Here is a 20,540-nt window from a genome sequence, read left to right as displayed (position 1 = left end):
ATGTGTCTGTTGGCCATCTGGATGTCTTCTTTGCAGAAATGTCTGTTCATGTCTTCTGCCCATTTCTTGTTTGAATTATCTGTTCTTTGGGTGTTGAGTTTGATAAGTTCTTTATAGATTTTGGATACCATGACAAATTATTATCTTCTGCTTTGTATTGTAGTGATTGATTATAGTATATATCTTACCTCTACTATTGAGTTGGGTCTATGTGATTCATCTAGCATTCAAATAAAGTATCTAGAACATAATAGTTGCTCAATAAACATTAGCTGAATGCTGCCTGCTTAGATCATTTCTGCAAGCTAATGGTTCACACTGTGAAATACTCATTATGACTCCACATCTTTTTTTTTTTTAAATCAAGTATCCATTGAGCACAGTCAGCTCCAATCTTCTCAGCTTGATTTACTTCCTTCTAAGGGACCACATGCTTTCCTTATTCTAAGCATCTGCTCATTCTCACTAACCTCTATACTCAATTCAGTGTAGAGCCTGCCTATCAGATGTATGCCTAGAACTTGCATCAGGCAACTTCTCCTAACATTTTGTTACACTGTGCTTATAGCTATTAATTGCCAGTGGAAAATTCTGTGTTATTTATTGTGTCCTTCAACTGCTTATTTGATTTTTTAAATGATATCTATGACTAGCTTGGATAAAAACATTTTTAAAAGTGTAAAAAAAAATAATAAGTTTAGGGGTGTCTGGGTGGCACAGTCAGTTAAGCTTCCTACTCTTGGTTTCTGCTTGGTCATGATCTCAGGGTGGAGATCTCAGGGTCCTGAGACTGAGCCCTGGGTCGCTCATGCTCAGAACAGTCTGCTCAAGACTTTCTCTCCATCTTCCGCTGCTCCTCCCCTCCTCTAAAAATGAATAAATACATCTATTTAAAAAAGGGTTCAAATGTCCACTTTATCTGGATATCTTTTTTAACTAAATCATGCTTGCTGACACCATTTTGTAATAAACTGTTAGACCATTTGCCTAATATATATATATATATATATATATATAGTGTGTGTGTGTTATTTTATATATATATATGTTTTAGCTAGTATGTGACTATTAAACCTAAAATTCTTTAAGGACAGTGAATATTCCTATTCACTAAGCCTAAATAATATCTAATATAATGTCAGGTTCTGTAACCTATTTAATAAAAATAGTTGAATCAAATTAATGAGAGAAGACTAACAGGATTTCTACATTTTTTAATTAGCATGTGTATGACTAAGGTATATCGGGGAGGGCAGCATTATGGCTCACTCTGCTAATTCTTATAAATGCTTTTTTAAGAAAATTTTAAGGACTCTGTGGCATCTTTAAAACCACAGTATAAGGGGCACCTGGGTGGCTCAGTGGGTTAAAGCCTCTGCCTTCAGCTCAGGTCATGATCCCAGGGTCCTGCGATAGAGCCCCATATAGGGCCCTCTGCTCAGCAGGGAGACTGCTTCCCGCCACCACCCCCCACCTGCCTCTTTGCCTACTTGTGATCTATATCTGTCAAATAAATAAATAAAGTCTTTAAAAAAAAAAGTTTAATACCATTGCCAAATACTTACTTCTAAGTCCTGCTATTCCTGACTTGATCTGAATAATTTTGAAAATTTCAAAACTATTACTTAATTTTGCATAACTTCTGAATATATAAAGTCAGATTTCTCAAAGCAATTGTAATTTCATTGGAAAGAGAGGCAAAGTTTCTAAAGTCCAGCATGGCAGCTAATCTCTAAAGATCCTTGCGACCTTTAAGCACTATCCCCTTTAGATGTGAAACCCAGTGTCATGGAATTGGCAAGTCCTACTCACTCAGTATAAAAAGGACTCTCTGATAGACAGTCACAGTAAAACCATGAACAAAGCATTACCTGTTAGCATCCTGACAGCAACCTCAGGTTAAGAATAACAAAGCATGTTTTAGAGATGAGGCAACCAGGGCATAGAGAGATCATGTGAGCTGTCTCCCAGCAGGCAAGTGAGAGAACAGGATTGAGCTTCTTTCAGACACCTGACTGCAGCTAGTGGAGAAAGCTCAGTTCTAGAAAGGGTGCAAGAAGCTTAACACAGGCTTGAGCAGAGAGACAGAGGCAAAGGAAGACTAAAGGAGCTTGGAGAGAAGGAATTCCCTTGGTGCCTCTGTACCTGGAGAGGATATAGTAAAGCATGATAATAAATCTCTGTTTGATAGAAAAGCCAGGCTTAGGAAACAGAGGCATTAGGTGGTAGAGGAAGAAGAGATTTCCAGTGGTAAGGACAGAAGAAAGAATAGTACAGCTCACAAACAGTGCAGGTGACATCAGTTCCTGCTGTTCCTCAAGGCTTCTAGAGTGAGACCCAGAACACCCAAGGAGGGAGTGAGCGGAGGGTTTGCATGCGCTGTCCCTCTTGTGTGTCTCTGCATAACTCATCCTCCAGATCGTCACTCCCTTGCACTTCTCGGGACCACCTTTCTTACCTGACTAGAGATGCTCTTTGCACAGTATAATTCTCCTTTGTGGTAATTTTCATAATTATAATTGTACATCTACCTGTACATTTGATTACCTTTCCCCACCAAACCTGAGAATAAGGACACATGGATATCTTTATTCTTTTTAACATTGCCAAAATCTAGCTGAGAGCCTTATCCACTGCAGGCACACACAACTACTTGCTGACCACTGGCAGAAAGGACAGATGCAAGGAAAGGAAGGAAGCAAGCCAACAAGGGAGGGAGGGAGGGCAGAAGAAAGGAAGTTGATTATGTTCGGGGTCATTGAGAAGGACAGTAAAATTTTAAAAAGGAGAGACAATTTTAAAAACTACCCAACTCTGCTTAGGGTTGGCCTTATTTACTGTCAATTGTTTATGGTCAAATAAAAAGCTCTGGTAGACCGTATCTTATTTCTGGGCAACCACACATGTGAGCCTCATAAGGAGAACATTGCTGTACTACCATTGGACCTTGTGATGTGTGTCCACAATGCCACACACAATAGGAGATGTTGGTTAATTTTTTTCCACTGGGGATTTTAAAACTATGGGCGATTTGCCTATGAAAGAACTGTGTTCCTAGGTGATGCCATAATTATGATAACACTGTTTGGTTAAGCTGAACTCTGAAAATGGCTTCCATCCCATTCCACTCGAGTCCACCTTACGTGGCTTACTAAGTGCCAGGCACTTAGGGACAAGACCAGGTCTCCACCCTCAAGAGTTACAAAGTGCTTCTTTGAAAACTGTTGACAGGGGCGCCTGGGTGGCTCAATGGGTTAAAGCCTCTGCCTTCGGCTCAGGTCATGATCCCAGGGTCCTGGGATCGAGCCCTGCATCAGGCTCTCTGCTTAGTGGAGAGCCTGCTTCCCCCTCTCTCTCTCTGCCTGCCTCTCTGCCTACTTGTGATCTCTCTGTTTCTGTCAAATAAATAAACAAAAATCTCTAAAAAAAAAAAAAAAAAAAAGAAAGAAAGAAAATTGTTGACATTCCAGCCCTTCATCTGTCACAGGACAAATGCATTCACTATAAATTACAGGGCATTAACTCATTTTCTTCATGTCATTAGAAGTGATTAAAATTTCCCCAAATTTCACTAGCCAAATAAGCAAAGAAACAGGTAGGGTCTGTATCTGATCTCCTCCCATTTTCTGCTTGTTGCCAGTGACTCTACAGTGGAAACACTAATCACAATAGCAACTATAACTTTGAAAATTTCCTGTGTGCCAGGCATCGAGCTTTATTCATGTTAACATTTAACTTAGTCCTCAAACAGGAAGATAGGGTCCACGTGTTTTTCACATTTGTATCCTTGGGACCAGCACAGACACAGGAAGATGAATGGTAAATGTTTGTTAAAAGAATGCATATGTAGGGGCACCTGGGTAGCTCAGTGGGTTAAAGCCAAGCCCTGCATTGGGCTCTCTGCTCGTTCGACAGGAAGCCTGCTTCCCTCTCTCTCTCTCTCTCTCTGCCTTCCTCTCTGCCTATTTGTGATCTCTTTCTTTCAAATAAATAATAAATAAAATCTTAAAAAAACAGAATGCATATGTAAACAAATGGTAAGTGAGGGCAATCCACATAGCATTTAAACCTGCTTTCTTTAACCCAGTTTTTGTTTTTAGGAACTACAAGATGAAATACCACTGCCTGATAAATTTCACACTAAGTATATAACTAATGAAACAGGGCTGAAAGCAACCTTGAAAGGGACCTCATTTTATAGATGTATTCACTGGGTGAGTGACCTTGACAAGTGACTTAACCTCTTACTGAACCATACATATATTTTATTAAGAATAGGAAGGTGGTAACTTCCTTAAAAATGAACAGAATTCCTTGCATTGTGCCTGGCCCTCAAGAAATGATTGATTCTGTTATTCTATTTGATATGATTTTGTGAGTACTGAAATTTAAGAGTATTATTTTTGCTTTAGGAACTTAAAAAATATCAAGACCATTTTTATATTTTGTAGAAAATATGACCAAAATCAGAATATTGGGGCAAACTAGACTTTCAACAATGATTTTTAAAAAAGGGTAGTCCAAAAGGCAAGCACAGTATAGACCTCCCAAAAATGTGGTAGGGGGAATACTTTAAATAATTGCTCTAAAAGGTAGGATTCGAACCAGTACAGGAAAGAGATCAAACTAACTTTTGAAAAATACACTCAAGGGTTTTATGGAAAGTGGTTAGAATAAGAATGATCTTGGAACTGTGATATACATATCATCGGGTTATAAAGATCACAAAGACACTTTGTGATTTAGATCATTCCTTGACATTTCAGCTCAAATGCCCACAACATGTCCTGCCTGCCTTCTCTACTGTCGTCTTCTCCTTAGAACTGATCACCGCCTCACATCCTGTTCATTTTGCTTGTTGGTTCCTTACAGCTCTACTGACTGGAGGGGAAGCTCCAAGAAGGCAGGGATTTTCATCCATTGCTGAGTCACCAGTTCCTAGAGCCTGGACACAGATGATGCTCAGTTCTTATGTGTGGTTGGAGTAAATGGAGGCAGAAGTTGAGACCCAGGGTGACCAAGCCCCTTTTATTTGGCTGAACAAGTTAAGATACGCAGGTCACCCAAATGTTCCTCCAGGGCGAGCAGCCCCTCTTAACTCTCTCTGAAACTATCATCTGTCCTTTCTGTTAGAATCTTTGAGGTTGACTGTGCGGTATTTCTGAGCCATATCAACAATCTGTATCTTTTTGAAGGCTTCTAGCACGTTTTATTTGAGCTGCATCTACAACTCCCGTTATAAAGGAGGAGATGGACTTTTTTTCAAAATTCCACACTGGGGAGACTCTGTATAAGAAAAATTGCTAGAGGAGGAGTCAAGATGGCGGAGAAGTAGCAGGCTGAGACTGCTTCAGCTAGCCGGAGATCAGCTAGATAGCTTATCTAAAGATTGCAAACACCTGAAAATCCATCGGCAGATCGAAGAGAAGAAGAACAGCAATTCTGGAAACAGAAAAACAACCACTTTCTGAAAGGTAGGAGAAGTGAATCCAAAGCGACGGGAAGATAGACCCCGGGGGGAGGGGCCGGCTCCCGGCAAGCGGCGGAGCAACGGTGCACAAAATCAGGACTTTTAAAAGTCTGTTCCGCTGAGGGACATCGCTCCAGAGGCTAAACCGGGGCGAAGCCCACGCGGGTTCAGCGTGGCCTCAGGTCCCGCAGGGTCACAGAAGGAGCAGGGGTGTCTGAGTGTCGCAGACCTTGCGGGTATTGGAACGGGAAAGCCGGCTACAGAGACAGAGCTGACAGTAAGCTCACAGCTCGATGTTACCTTGAACTGGTCGCAGGCTCGGAGAGCTCGGAGCGCGGCCGGAGGTCAGGCAGACGGGAGTAACTGGGCGCTGTTCTCTGAGGGCGCACTGAGGAGTGTGGCCCTGGGCTCTCGGCTCCTCCGGGCCGGAGACCAGGAGGCCGCCATTTGTATTACCGTCCTCCGGAACTCTACAGAAAGCGCTCAGGGAACAAAAGCTCCTGAAAGCAAACCCGAGCGGATTACTCACCCCGGCCCCGGGTAAGGGCGGTGTAATTCCGCCTGGGGCAAAGACACTTGAGAATCACTACAACAGGCCCCTCCCCCAGAAGATCAACTAGAAATCCAGCGAGACCAAGTTCACCTACCAAGGAGTGCGGTTTCAATACCAAGGAGAGCAGCAGAATTCCAGAGGAGGAGAAAGCCAAGCACGGAACTCATGGCTTTTTCCCTGTGATTTTTTTTTAGTCTTGCAGTTATTTTAATTTTTTTCTTTTTCATTTTTTTTTTTTTTTCCTCGCCTTCGGGTAAAATTTTTTTTTTTAACTGTTACCTTTTTCTTTTTTAACGATTTTTTACTAGTTTATCTAATATATATATTTTTTCTTTTTTACATTTTTCTTAGGTGTTTTCCTTTTTTTTTTTTAATTCTTTTCTTTTTTCTTTTTTTTTCTTTTTTCTTTTTTTTTTCTTTCTTCCTTTTTGAACCTCTTTTTATCCCCTTTCTCCCCCCTCACGATTTTGGATCTCTTCTAATTTGGTTAAAGCATTTTTTCCTGGGGTTGTTGCCACCCTTTTAGTATTTTACTTGCCCCTTCATATACTCTTATCTGGACAAAATGACAAGACGGAAAAATTCAACACAAAAAAAAGAACAAGAGGCAGTACCGAAGGCTAGGGACCTAATCAATACAGACATTGGTAATATGTCAGATCTAGAGTTCAGAATGACAATTCTCAAGGTTCTAGCCGGGCTCGAAAAAGGCATGGAAGATATTAGAGAAACCCTCTCGAGAGATATAAAAGCCCTTTCTGGAGAAATAAAAGAACTAAAATCTAACCAAGTTGAAATTAAAAAAGCTATTAATGAAGTGCAATTAAAAATGGAGGCTCTCACTGCTAGGATAAATGAGGCAGAAGAAAGAATTAGTGATATAGACCAACTGACAGAGAATAAAGAAGCTGAGCAAAAGAGGGACAAACAGCTACTGGACCACGAGGGGAGAATTCGAGAGATAAGTGACACCATAAGACGAAACAACATTAGAATAATTGGGATTCCAGAAGAAGAAGAAAGAGAGAGGGGAGCAGAAGGTATACTGGAGAGAATTATTGGGGAGAATTTCCCCAATATGGCAAGGGGAACGAGCATCAAAATTCAGGAGGTTCAGAGAACGCCCCTCAAAATCAATAGGAATAGGCCCACACCCCGTCACCTAATAGTAAAATTTACAAGTCTCAGTGACAAAGAGAAAATCCTGAAAGCAGCCCGGGAAAAGAAGTCTGTAACATACAATGGTAAAAATATTAGATTGGCAGCTGACTTATCCACAGAGACCTGGCAGGCCAGAAAGAGCTGGCATGATATTTTCAGAGCACTAAACGAGAAAAACATGCAGCCAAGAATACTATATCCAGCTAGGCTATCATTGAAAATAGAAGGAGAGATTAAAAGCTTCCAGGACAAACAAAAACTGAAAGAATTTGCAAATACCAAACCAGCTCTACAGGAAATATTGAAAGGGGTCCTCTAAGCAAAGAGAGAGCCTACAAGTGGTAGATCAGAAAGGAACAGAGACCATATACAGTAACAGTCAACTTACAGGCAATACAATGGCACTAAATTCATATCTCTCAATAGTTACCCTAAATGTTAATGGGCTAAATGCCCCTGTCAAAAGACACAGGGTATCAGAATGGATAAAAAAACAAAACCCATCTATATGTTGCCTCCAAGAAACTCATTTTAAGCCCGAAGACACCTCCAGATTTAAAGTGAGGGGGTGGAAAAGAATTTACCATGCTAATGGACATCAGAAGAAAGCAGGGGTGGCAATCCTTATATCAGATCAATTAGATTTTAAGCCAAAGACTATAGTAAGAGATGAGGAAGGACACTATATCATACTCAAAGGGTCTGTCCAACAAGAAGATTTAACAATTTTAAATATCTATGCCCCCAACGTGGGAGCAGCCAACTATATAAACCAATTAATAACAAAATCAAAGAAACACATCAACAATAATACAATAATAGTAGGGGACTTTAACACTCCCCTCACTGAAATGGACAGATCATCCAAGCAAAAGATCAGCAAGGAAATAAAGGCCTTAAACGACACACTGGACCAGATGGACATCACAGATATATTCAGAATATTTCATCCCAAAGCAACAGAATACACATTCTTCTCTAGTGCACATGGAACATTCTCCAGAATAGATCACATCCTCGGTCCTAAATCAGGACTCAACCGGTATCAAAAGATTGGGATCATTCCCTGCATATTTTCAGACCACAATGCTCTAAAGCTAGAACTCAACCACAAAAGGAAGTATGGAAAGAACTCAAATACATGGAGACTAAACAGCATCCTTCTAAAGAATGAATGGGTCAACCGGGAAATTAAAGAAGAATTGAAAAAAATCATGGAAACAAATGATAATGAAAATACAACGGTTCAAAATCTGTGGGACACAACAAAGGCAGTCCTAAGAGGAAAATATATAGCGGTACAAGCCTTTCTCAAGAAACAAGAAAGGTCTCAGGTACACAACCTAACCCTACACCTAAAGGAGCTGGAGAAAGAACAAGAAAGAAACCCTAAGCCCAGCAGGAGAAGAGAAATCATAAAGATCAGAGCAGAAATCAATGAAATAGAAACCCAAAAAACAATAGAACAAATCAACGAAACTAGGAGCTGGTTCTTTGAAAGAATTAATAAAATTGATAAACCCCTGGCCCGACTTATCAAAAAGAAAAGAGAAAGGACCCAAATACATAAAATCATGAATGAAAGAGGAGAGATCACAACTAACACCAAAGAAATACAAACTATTATAAGAACATACTATGAGCAACTCTACGCCAATAAATTTGACAATCTGGAAGAAATGGATGCATTCCTAGAAACATATAAACTACCACAACTGAACCAGGAAGAAATAGAAAGCCTGAACAGACCCATAACCAGTAAGGAGATTGAAACAGTCATTAAAAATCTCCAAACAAACAAAAGCCCAGGGCCAGACGGCTTCCCGGGGGAATTCTACCAAACATTTAAAGAAGAACTAATTCCTATTCTCCTGAAACTGTTCCAAAAAATAGAAATGGAAGGAAAACTTCCAAACTCATTTTATGAGGCCAGCATCACCTTGATCCTAAAACCAGACAAGGATCTCACCAAAAAAGAGAGCTATAGACCGATATCCTTGATGAACACAGATGCGAAAATACTCAACAAAATACTAGCCAATAGGATTCAACAGTACATTAAAAAGATTATTCACCACGACCAAGTGGGATTTATTCCAGGGCTACAAGGTTGGTTCAACATCCGCAAATCAGTCAATGTGATACAACACATCAATAAAAGAAAGAACAAGAACCATATGATACTCTCAATAGATGCTGAAAAAGCATTTGACAAAGTACAGCATCCCTTCCTGATCAAAACTCTTCAAAGTGTAGGGATAGAGGGCACATACCTCAATATCATCAAAGCCATCTATGAAAAACCCACCGCAAATATCATTCTCAATGGAGAAAAACTGAAAGCTTTTCCGCTAAGGTCAGGAACACGGCAGGGATGTCCATTATCACCACTGCTATTCAACATAGTACTAGAGGTCCTAGCCTCAGCAATCAGACAACAAAAGGAAATTAAAGGCATCCAAATCGGCAAAGAAGAAGTCAAATTATCACTCTTCGCAGATGATATGATACTATATGTGGAAAACCCAAAAGACTCCACTCCAAAACTGCTAGAACTTATACAGGAATTCAGTAAAGTGTCAGGATATAAAATCAATGCACAGAAATCAGTTGCATTTCTCTACACCAACAGCAAGACAGAAGAAAGAGAAATTAAGGAGTCAATCCCATTTACAATTGCACCCAAAACCATAAGATACCTAGGAATAAACCTAACCAAAGAGACACAGAATCTATACTCAGAAAACTATAAAGTACTCATGAAAGAAATTGAGGAAGACACAAAGAAATGGAAAAATGTTCCATGCTCCTGGATTGGAAGAATAAATATTGTGAAAATGTCTATGCTACCTAAAGCAATCTACACATTTAATGCAATTCCTATCAAAGTACCATCCATCTTTTTCAAAGAAATGGAACAAATAATGCTAAAATTTATATGGAACCAGAAAAGACCTCGAATAGCCAAAGGGATATTGAAAAAGAAAGCCAACGTTGGTAGCATCACAATTCCGGACTTCAAGCTCTATTACAAAGCTGTCGTCATCAAGACAGCATGGTACTGGCACAAAAACAGACACATAGATCAATGGAACAGAATAGAGAGCCCAGAAATAGACCCTCAACTCTATGGTCAACTAATCTTCAACAAAGCAGGAAAGAATGTCCAATGGAAAAAAGACAGCCTCTTCAATAAATGGTGCTGGGAAAATTGGACAGCCACATGCAGAAAAATGAAATTGGACCATTTCCTTACACCACACACAAAAATAGACTCAAAATGGATGAAGGACCTCAATGTGCGAAAGGAATCCATCAAAATCCTTGAGGAGAACACAGGCAGCAACCTCTTTGACCTCAACCGCAGCAACATCTTCCTAGGAACAACGCAAAAGGCAAGGGAAGCAAGGGCAAAAATGAACTATTGGGATTTCATCAAGATCAAAAGCTTTTGCACAGCAAAGGAAACAGTTAACAAAATCAAAAGACAACTGACAGAATGGGAGAAGATATTTGCAAATGACATATCAGATAAAGGACTAGTGTCCAGAATCTATAAAGAACTTAGCAAACTCAACACCCAAAGAACAAATAATCCAATCAAGAAATGGGCAGAGGACATGAACAGACATTTCTGCAAAGAAGACATCCAGATGGCCAACAGACACATGAAAAAGTGCTCCATATCACTCGGCATCAGGGAAATACAAATCAAAACCACAATGAGATATCACCTCACACCAGTCAGAATGGCTAAAATAAACAAGTTAGGAAATGACAGATGCTGGCGAGGATGCGGAGAAAGGGGAACCCTCCTACACTGTTGGTGGGAATGCAAGCTGGTGCAACCACTCTGGAAAACAGCATGGAGGTTCCTCAAAATGTTGAAAATAGAACTGCCCTATGACCCAGCAATTGCACTATTGGGTATTTACCCTAAGGATACAAACGTAGTGATCCAAAGGGGCACATGCACCCGAATGTTTATAGCAGCAATGTCCACAATAGCCAAACTATGGAAAGAACCTAGATGTCCATCAACAGATGAATGGATCAAGAAGATGTGGTATATATACACAATGGAATACTATGCAGCCATCAAAAGAAATGAAATCTTGCCATTTGCGACAACATGGATGGAACTAGAGCGTATCATGCTTAGCGAAATAAGTCAAGCAGAGAAAGACAACTATCATATGATCTCCTTGATATGAGGAAGTGGTGATGCAACATGGGGGCTTAAGTGGGTAGGAGAAGAATAAAGGAAACAAGATGGGATTGGGAGGGAGACAAACCATAAGTGACTTTTAATCTCACAAAACAAACTGAGGGTTGCTGGGGGGAGGGGGTTTGGGAGAAGGGGGTGGGATTATGGACATTGGGGAGGGTATGTGCTTTGGTGAGTGCTGTGAAGTGTGTAAACCTGGTGATTCACAGACCTGTACCCCTGGGGATAGAGTATTATGCCTCCATCAGAAAGGATGAATACCCAACTTTTGTAGCAACATGGACGGGACTGGAAGAGATTATGCTGAGTGAAATAAGTCAAGCAGAGAGAGTCAATTATCATATGGTTTCACTTATTTGTGGAGCATAACAAATAGCATGGAGGACATGGGGACTTAGAGTGGAGAAGAGAGTTGGGGGAAATTGGAAGGGGAGGTGAACCATGAGAGACTATGGACTCTGAAAAACAATCTGAGGGTTTTGAAGGGACGGGGGGGTGGGAGGTTGGGGTACCAGGTGGTGGGTATTATAGAGGGCACGGATTGCATGGAGCACGGGGTGTGGTGCAAAAATAATGAATACTGTTATGCTGGAAATAAATAAATAAATAAATAAATAAATAAATAAATAAATAAATAAAATAAAATAAAACAAAACAAAAAAAAATAGAAAAAAAAAAAAAAGAAAAATTGCTAGTTCATGAACAGCTAAACAATAATGACATTAGCTTGACTCTGACTTGTAAGGCACTTTAAATTTAGACCACAAGAAACCAGTTTTCTAAATCAGATGAATTCTTCTTTAAAAGTAAGGGCTGAGCCTATCCAGCACCCTGTTTAAGGAAATTGTGAGGATACAGAAGTCAAAACTTATAGGCTCTCATAAATAGAAAGATAAGGAGGAAAGTACAGGGGAAGCCACAAGAAGAAGACAAAGTAATGATAGAGTCAGGCTTTTTCCCCTGAGGAAATATATTTTATAGTCTGTAATTTTTTTTTTACTAAACAGCTATTGACCAAATATGAAGGAAGAATACACATTTTTACACATGCAAGAGTTAAAAAAAAAAAATTGAACTACCACATACCCAGATGATGATAGTATCTGGAGGCTTACTCTTACAAAATAAGAAAGAAAACCAAGAATGAGGAAAATATGGGCCAGAGGAAACAATGGGTCCAATTCAGGAGAGCCTCCCTAGTCTGACAGTATCCAGCAAACCTATGTAGTAATCAGCTTAGACGGGGCAGTAGAATGGAGGGCCCTGGGGGGAAGTCACTCAAAGCAAAAGCACATTTGCTAGAATATGTAATATAATCAAGTTTGAAATAAAACAAGGCCATGACAAAGGCAAAAGACACGAGACTAAAAGGCAACTGGCAACTCCGAGGGAACAGAATGGGATATGAGGGAGAAAATATAATCATAACACATTAATTGACTCTGCATGAATGATGTTAATGATACACATCTTAGAGTTCCCCAAGAGACAAAATATTTAACCACATTTATAACTCAGTACAGTGTAAATGGTATACATCTTATAAAAGTAAAATGTTTGAAATTTTTGGTGAGGAGGGAAGGAGAGCTCAAGGTGGATTAGAGATGCTGATACGGTCATCTTACAAAGTGGGGACTAAAAACAGACTGCAGTTGTGAAGAGAAGAAATGAAGGTGTAGAAATGTTAAGTTTAAAAGATAACTGTGGGGGCACCTGGGTGGCTCAGTTGGTTAAGCAACTGCCCTTGTCTCAAGTCATGATCCTGGAGTTCCGGGATCGAGTCCCACTTCAAGTCCCGCATCAGGCACCCTGCTTGGCAGGGAGTCTGCGTCTTCCTCTGACCCTCTCTCTTATGCTCTCTCTCTCTTTCTTATTCTCTCTCTCTCTCTCCCTCTCTCAAATAAATAAATAAAAATCTTTAAAAAAATAAAAGATAACTATGGAGAAACTAAGTCTCGTAATAGTTCTTGGAAGAATGAAGATAAATGATACCTAAAATGGAAAAATCAAGGAAAAAGAGATAAGTGAAAAATGTGTACATATGAAGATCAGGTTTGGGGGTGATGGAGAGTGAGACAGAAGATAGTAGCTTTTTATTATAAGCCTTTGGTAGTATTTTATTTTCTTAAAACAATGCACTGTGTTACTTTAATGGGAAAAAAGTCAAATAAGGGAAGAAAATCAGCTCATGGCAGTCAAATCCTAAATCCTTTTGCATAGGAATTCCTCTGTCCTGTTAGAAAAGTCCAAATCTTTGTCCTGTGACCATATATGCACTTTTGGAAGCTACCATCAAAGGGAGGAGTTTGTGAATATTGCCCTTTTTTTTTTTAAAGACTTGACCACAGATTACAAGTTCAAATAATTTTGTGACTCTAAAAAGAAATGAAATAGGTGAAGGTAGGTTGTTTTTTTGTTTGTTTGTTTGTTTTTTGTAACTCCGAACTCAAAACCAATGAACTGCAATGGGTTCATGGGTTCTCTCAGTGCTTGGTGACAGTTTAGAAGTGAATACAAAGAAAACAGCAAAATTAATATCCCTTTCCTTCTCCTAACCTCAAGATTTTTAGCAGCTGAGGTTTCACATTGTTGGGCAGAAATGTTTAACACAAGCATCTGGGATTCATTCATGTCAACTGTTGCTTTTTAAGAAGGGTATTCTTTTTTAAAAATACTAACCTTCTTTTAAAGACTGCTTCAGAAGAAATAAATGTTTCCTCCTTGCTATTCGCTGCCAACGCTACCATTTAAAAGTTAAGTCAGTTCTAGGAAATTGAAAGGAAACCCCCTTGCTACATCCAAAAAGACTCTTCATTCCATATGCAAAGCTTCAGGATAGTCTCCATGGTGAACAGCATCTCCTAGGTCCTCAATTCCACTTCCAGATGGAGCCCCCAAGGTAGACAAGCAGCTCCAGGCTCTCAAGCCTTTTCCAGATGACAGCCTCCAGAAAGATGAGTGTGGCAGGGACCTAATCCTCTGATTCCAGATGTGCACATGAATATGTTAGAACATCTTCTCCCCTACCATACGTAATCCCCAAAGGGAGAGAGCTTTTTGATGCCTCTCCAACAACACTCCACAGTAAGTCTCCCGGGAGCTAAGTCTCCAGAGATCAAAGCCTTATTTTTCTCTCACCTCTCTTCTCTCTTCCTATTTTCCAACCTCAATCCAAAATGCTATGCTATGCCTTACCTGGGTCAAGGTGCTTATTTCCGGGCACACCTTGGGGATTTGGTTATTCTGAAGATCTAGAGTCTTCAGGCCAGGCAGTTTTCCTAATGCTGAGGGCATCTTTGTTATCTTCTTCCCATTCAAGGTAATGATCTTAGTGTTTTCACCACCCTTCAGTGCTCTTAATAACAACCTTTCACTCATGGGCTTAGAAGAGAAATATAAGAGAGAGAAGGTAATCACTAGGGATTACGTTCCTTATTGTGCCTCTTTAGAACCTCTAATTACAGAACTGGTGTGTCATGGAAACAAAAACATTCTGAGATCTACCATGTTGAAGATAGGAGGCATCAGAGTGTTACCTGTGAAAAAGATAGGAAGAAGAAATAACTGATTCCAGATTTGGGGCAGGAAATATACACGATGAGCCTAGGATATCTTATGCCAGATTCTAATGCCAGAGACACGGACGTTATCAGACTAGTGAGATCACACATCAAAAGGACACAAAAACCAACTTCTAGAGGTTGAGGCTCCCACTGATCTAAAATGGGAAATTTGAGGATCAGAAACAATAATCTAGAATGAAACATATGAAAACACATTAAAATCTAGGAGTTCATAATGGTATTTTAAAAATAAAAGAAACTCATTGATTACAAAGGGATTGCTGAGAAACTTACTCATAAGTCTGCAAATTGATAAAGGAAAAAAATGAAGCATTTATTCTGCTTTTCCAGTATAAGTACCTTTTAGTATAACTTAAGGGTTAATAAGGTTCCTATTCAAAGAAAAAATAAAAGCTTATAAATGAGGAGGGGAAAAATAGATTTAGGAAAATCACCATTTTTGCAAATCCTAATGAAATAATGTATCTCACAAAAATCATAATTGGATGCTTCTAGGGGTGCCTGGGTGACTTAGTCAGTTAAGTACCCGATTTCTTGATTTTGGCTCAGGTATGATCTCAGGGTCATGGGACTGAGCCGCAAGCTGGGCTCCATCATAGAGTCTGCTTGAGATTCTCTCTCCTTCTCTCTCTACTCTGCACCCTGCCACTCATACACACAGTTTCTCTCTCTCTCAAATAAAATCTTAATAAATAAATAAATAATAAAATAAAAATAAAAATTCTAATTTAACTTGAGTCCTAGTCCCAAAACCCATTACATGGGTGTATTTTGTTATAGCAGCAAATTCAAATTCTTTATCAGAGACGACCAACAAGAATCATATAGCCTTTGGCCTTAGATAATTGTGGGAGCTGATTAAGCTATCTATATAGGACTATTGTTGATGTGTCTGGTGCTGTGCTTGCTCCAGGATTCAGGGACGCTGAAGGAGAAGATCTGGCAGAAGTGGGAGAAGCTGCAGGTTCCGTTGTTAATTCACACCAATGAAGTGAGCCAGCAGATCAGCAACAGGACACGTTACTGACACTCAATGCCTTCATGCTAACTTTCCAAGCATCTGCTTGCCTTGTGCCTTCCAAATGTGCAACATGTCTCTTGTGGCTAGGACTGGGAAACTATACAGGAAAGGGGATTCTGAGATATAGTCTAAGTTTAAATTGATCCAGTACAAATCCACCACACCACACCCTTCACACTTACCTGCTTCTCTTTCTACTGCTATTATCACAACATGGTTTCATCATCTCTACTGTATTATTGCCTCCCGCCATTATATTCTCTGCCATTCTGCCATTACATACATTGTCATGGCCATCAATCATCTTATAATACATCTTACTCTATGATAAAGCTATAATAAATAAAAATCTTTCATTGGCCCCTCATTGCTTATAAGTTAAAATCCCAACTGAGTTGGAATTAAAGTACCAATCCAGTGTCATTAGATGTCATTCCCTTTCACAAACCTTCTGTCTCTAGATGACTGCCATTCATCAGAAGCATCAAATATATTTAGTCCTTTGCTTATGCCATTCCTTTGGCCTATATTGCTGGCCACTTCCTAACTGTTCCTAATCTTTTCAAGAGTCTGCTCAAGTATTTACTCTATTATTTTCCTTGAATTGTGACCTGAATCTCTCTGAGCAGAATTGCTTCCATGTTTGTTTCAAGGGGACTTTATACAAACTCTAATTTAGGTCTTAATACTTTTTAATATTGTTCAAGTCGTATTTCTTGCTATGTGTTTGAACTGCAATCTCTATCACCATATTTGGCATAGAATTCAGTAAATGTTCATTAAATTAAGTGAATTTTATGCTAAGGCGTTGTGTGAAAGAGTACCTTATATAAGTCTATTAGTAGCACAAATTAATGTTCTTGAAAATATAGGAGAAAAGACATGTGAAGACACAGAAGTTTAAAACATTAACTATCTGTTACGCACTGTCCAATATGCTTAGTATATGAATATGAATAACAAGTCATTATCTTCAAGGGGCGTAGAATCTAGGGGGAAATCAGAAATGTAAATTGGTGATTCATTCATCAAGTATTGTTTTCTAGTTTCACTGAGATATAACTGACATGTGACATATATGCTTAAGGTGTACAAAATAATGATTTGACATGCATAAATGTGGCAAAATAAATGTTACAATAATCAAATATTCATTAAGTGCCCATTACATGCTAGGTACCATGATAGCACTGAGGCACCTTGGTTCAAGGAAGATTTCTTGCTGTTGACTGCTGAGTCTAATCCTAACAGGTTAAAAAGAATTAAGCAGTTGATGAAATAAATATAAGGAGGTGGGGGATGAATTTAAATAAAAGGAGTGTGAGAAAAATTTTCACAGGCATGAAATACATGGGACCATGGGGAATATAAGTAATTCTAGTGCATAAGTCTAAAGACAGGAGTGAATGGAAATGATGGGGGAGAGGTACACAGGACCAATCATAAAGGAACCCCCTTAAATGCTGTTAAGGACTGGACTTCAACTCCTAGGCCTGGTGAGCCACTGGCAAGTTTAGGTTAGGAGACAGTCTCATATTTGTATTTCTGGAAAATTCACTTTGGCAGCATGAAGGAAGGGGGAATATAAGGGAGTGGCTCTGTGGACCAGTCAGCAATTATGAGATTTTTGTACTATTCTCATAATTTTGTACTAAAGGGACGGGGGAAGAAAATGATAGGGTGTAATGTGGGTAGGACTGCCTTTAGAACCTGATCTCGTAGGTACATTAGATTAGATGTGAGCCACAATTTAGGGTGTAAAGTGGGGAAATGAGAGGGGGATAATATTTGGTAGGATAAGGCTGTGACACAAAGCCGGTTTATGGAGACATTAAAAACTGGGAAGAAAAAGGGGATGGGGTATACTATTTCAGACTTTGGAGTTTTCACCTACATCTTAAACATGCTCCCTATAACACTCAGCTGAAATGGCCTCAGAGCTCTGCTGGGTTGGGCTCATGGAATGCGGCCATCCCCAGCTTTCCCAGCAACCAGAAATCAATCTATTTGCAGGAAAATTGAAAAAAAAAATCACCAGTTTTTTGAGAAGGTATCATCCTGTGAACTCATCACAAAACTAGGAACTTTAAATTGAATGTTAATCTAGAATGTGAAAGTGACTTCTGTAAACTGCAAGTAAAACTGGTTTTATCTCTCTTCTCATCAGTAGAATAACAAGAATACCAGTCTATTCCACTGAGATTGTGTGGGAATTATCTAACTGATGATTATAAACTACTTTAGAAGTATACAGTGCTGTAGGAATGCTAAAATATATAGCATCCTAGAATCTCAAGGACTTCAAAACAATCAGAAATTTTATTTAATGTATATTTATGAATTTAATTTATATTATTTAAATTTTATATATTTATATTTATACATAAAATTATATATATTATTATATATACAATTAATATATATTAATTATATATAATATATTTATTATATATTATATATAAATTTATATATTTAACATCTACAACACATCTACTAACATTTATTAACATCTATACTACAAAAGAAACTGGCTAATTCCTATGACAGGAGCCCCTGTGACAAAGGATTTTGAGAGGTGTAAAAATGCATTAAAAACAGTCGTTCATAAACATGGGTTATGGCAGGAACCAACACAGTTGAGTTGTTTTGGCAAGCTTACTTTGTGATTTAAATGTGGTGTGAGATGTGGGGTAAAAGTTTTCAAACATGAGCAGATGCTTCATGTACTAGGAAGCTACTGTAGAAATTTTCTGTCCTGCAATAAAAAAGGGCACTGGCTTTCTCTTAGTTTGTTTTCTTTTTAAATATGGAAATGGAAGCTTTGATTTAAAGGGTTTTAGATTCTCAGGATGCCTGACTGGCACAGTCTGTTAAGCATCCAACTCTTGGTTTCAGCTCAGGTTGTGATCTCAGGGTCGTGAGTTTGAGCCCAGCATCAGGCTTTACGCTCAGCTTGGAGTCTGCTTAAGACTCTCTCTCCCTCTCCCCCTAAGTAATAAAGAAATCTTTAAAAAAAATAAAATAAAAAATATAAAGGATTTCGGATTCTCAAAGGCCTGCCTTCCCAGGTCAGCCTTGCCACTTACTGGCATTGTGGCTTAGCAAGTTGTTCACTCTCAAAGTCTTCAAGTCTCACTCCCATTTTTTTTTTAAATATTTTATTTGTTTATTTGACAGCTAGAGAGAGAACACAAGTAAGCAGAGTGGCAGGGAGAGGGGGAGAGAGAGAAGCAGGCTCTCTGCTGAGAGCCTGATGCGGGGCTCTATCCCAGGACCCTGGAATCATGACCCGAGCCGAAGGCAGCCGCTTAACCAACTGAGCCACCGGGGTGCCCCTCTCACTCCCATTTTTACAACAGGGATGAGAATACCAAGCTGGCCTGCAAAGACTAAAGCCCACTTATGTAAAGCATTTAGCACATAGATAGTAAATGCTCAATAAAATGTAGCTCTATTTTGTACATTTTAAATCAAGATCTCCCCCTTTTGTTAAATCTCAAATGTGCATGTACCATTTTGGGACTGACTAAGGTGCTAATATATGTCTAGTGTTTCAAGGACCTGTCTCTCTGCTGTGACCTGCACTACACTATCCTTTATCCATCGCTACTTCAACTTATTACTTAGATATCTGAATGTACTCTCATTAAAGGAGTTCAAATAGGGAACTAGGTGAGGATTTGTCAGCAGTGCTATACAAAGAATTCTTACATTGGACATGAAGTTAGAAATATACCAGTGGTTCACAAAATTTAACAAAGGAACAGAGGGAGAAGGAGAAGCAGATTCCCCACTGAGCAGGGAGCCTGATATGGGGCTTGATCCCCAGACCCTCGGATCATGACCTGAGCAGAAGGCTGATGCTTAACCAACTGAGCCACCTGGGCAGCCCCAAATAAAGTCATTTCTGAAAATTCACTTTCCTCTATTACCACCATAATTTCATCAAAGGACATTTTAAAGCTCTCTGGTTAAAAATTATTTATGTATATTTCTTGAAATCAAATGAATTTGCTTTATGAAAAATTCATCATCTTACACAAAATTTTATTTTGCAAATGGTATCAGCTTACAGATCAACAATAGACTACCACTAGGTTAGATGAACCTCTCATATATTACTTAAACATCCACACAAAACAAATACACTTATACATAATTTTTGGAAGTTTCTACCAAAAGTTAAATACATAAAAAGCAGAAGGAAGTAACCAATTAAAATTAAAAGTAGAAATGAAAGTGAGATAAAACCAAGCACAACAAGGTAACATTTACATGTCTATGGATAGAATTAAAGAACAAAAAGGTGAACCTAAAGGGGGACGGTATGATGCCAAGCAAGATTCTGGCTTGAGCACGAGGCACCCTTGATGAAACATGAACTGTACTTTCCCAGACCAGCTGGGGATGGTGGTGGGCAAACCAAGTCCATGTACTGGCTAAAGGCCACAGCTTCGACTCAGTCCTTACTGAATGCTGCCATGAATGCTGGCCCAGTGTTGACAGTTCTGATTTCTATAAGT

The 20,540-nt window shown here is 39.1% G+C and overlaps 1 protein-coding gene across 1 annotated transcript in view; it reads right to left on the bottom strand.

Moving 5' to 3' along the window:
* LRRC69 (leucine rich repeat containing 69) overlaps positions 1-15,063 on the bottom strand; it is a 119,194-nt gene extending 104,131 nt beyond the window's left edge. The window contains exon 1 of the mRNA XM_032316450.1: positions 14,608-15,063. Within this exon, the coding sequence (XP_032172341.1) occupies positions 14,608-14,790 (183 nt within the window). The 5' untranslated portion in view covers positions 14,791-15,063. The remainder of the gene's footprint in view (positions 1-14,607) is intronic.
* Positions 15,064-20,540: the final 5,477 nt, after the last annotated feature.

Source organism: Mustela erminea, chromosome 16 (assembly GCF_009829155.1).
Source record: "Mustela erminea isolate mMusErm1 chromosome 16, mMusErm1.Pri, whole genome shotgun sequence".
Lineage (NCBI taxonomy): Eukaryota > Metazoa > Chordata > Mammalia > Carnivora > Mustelidae > Mustela > Mustela erminea.
Note: the sequence above shows the minus strand (reverse complement) of the source record. Positions and strands in the feature narration are given on the sequence as shown.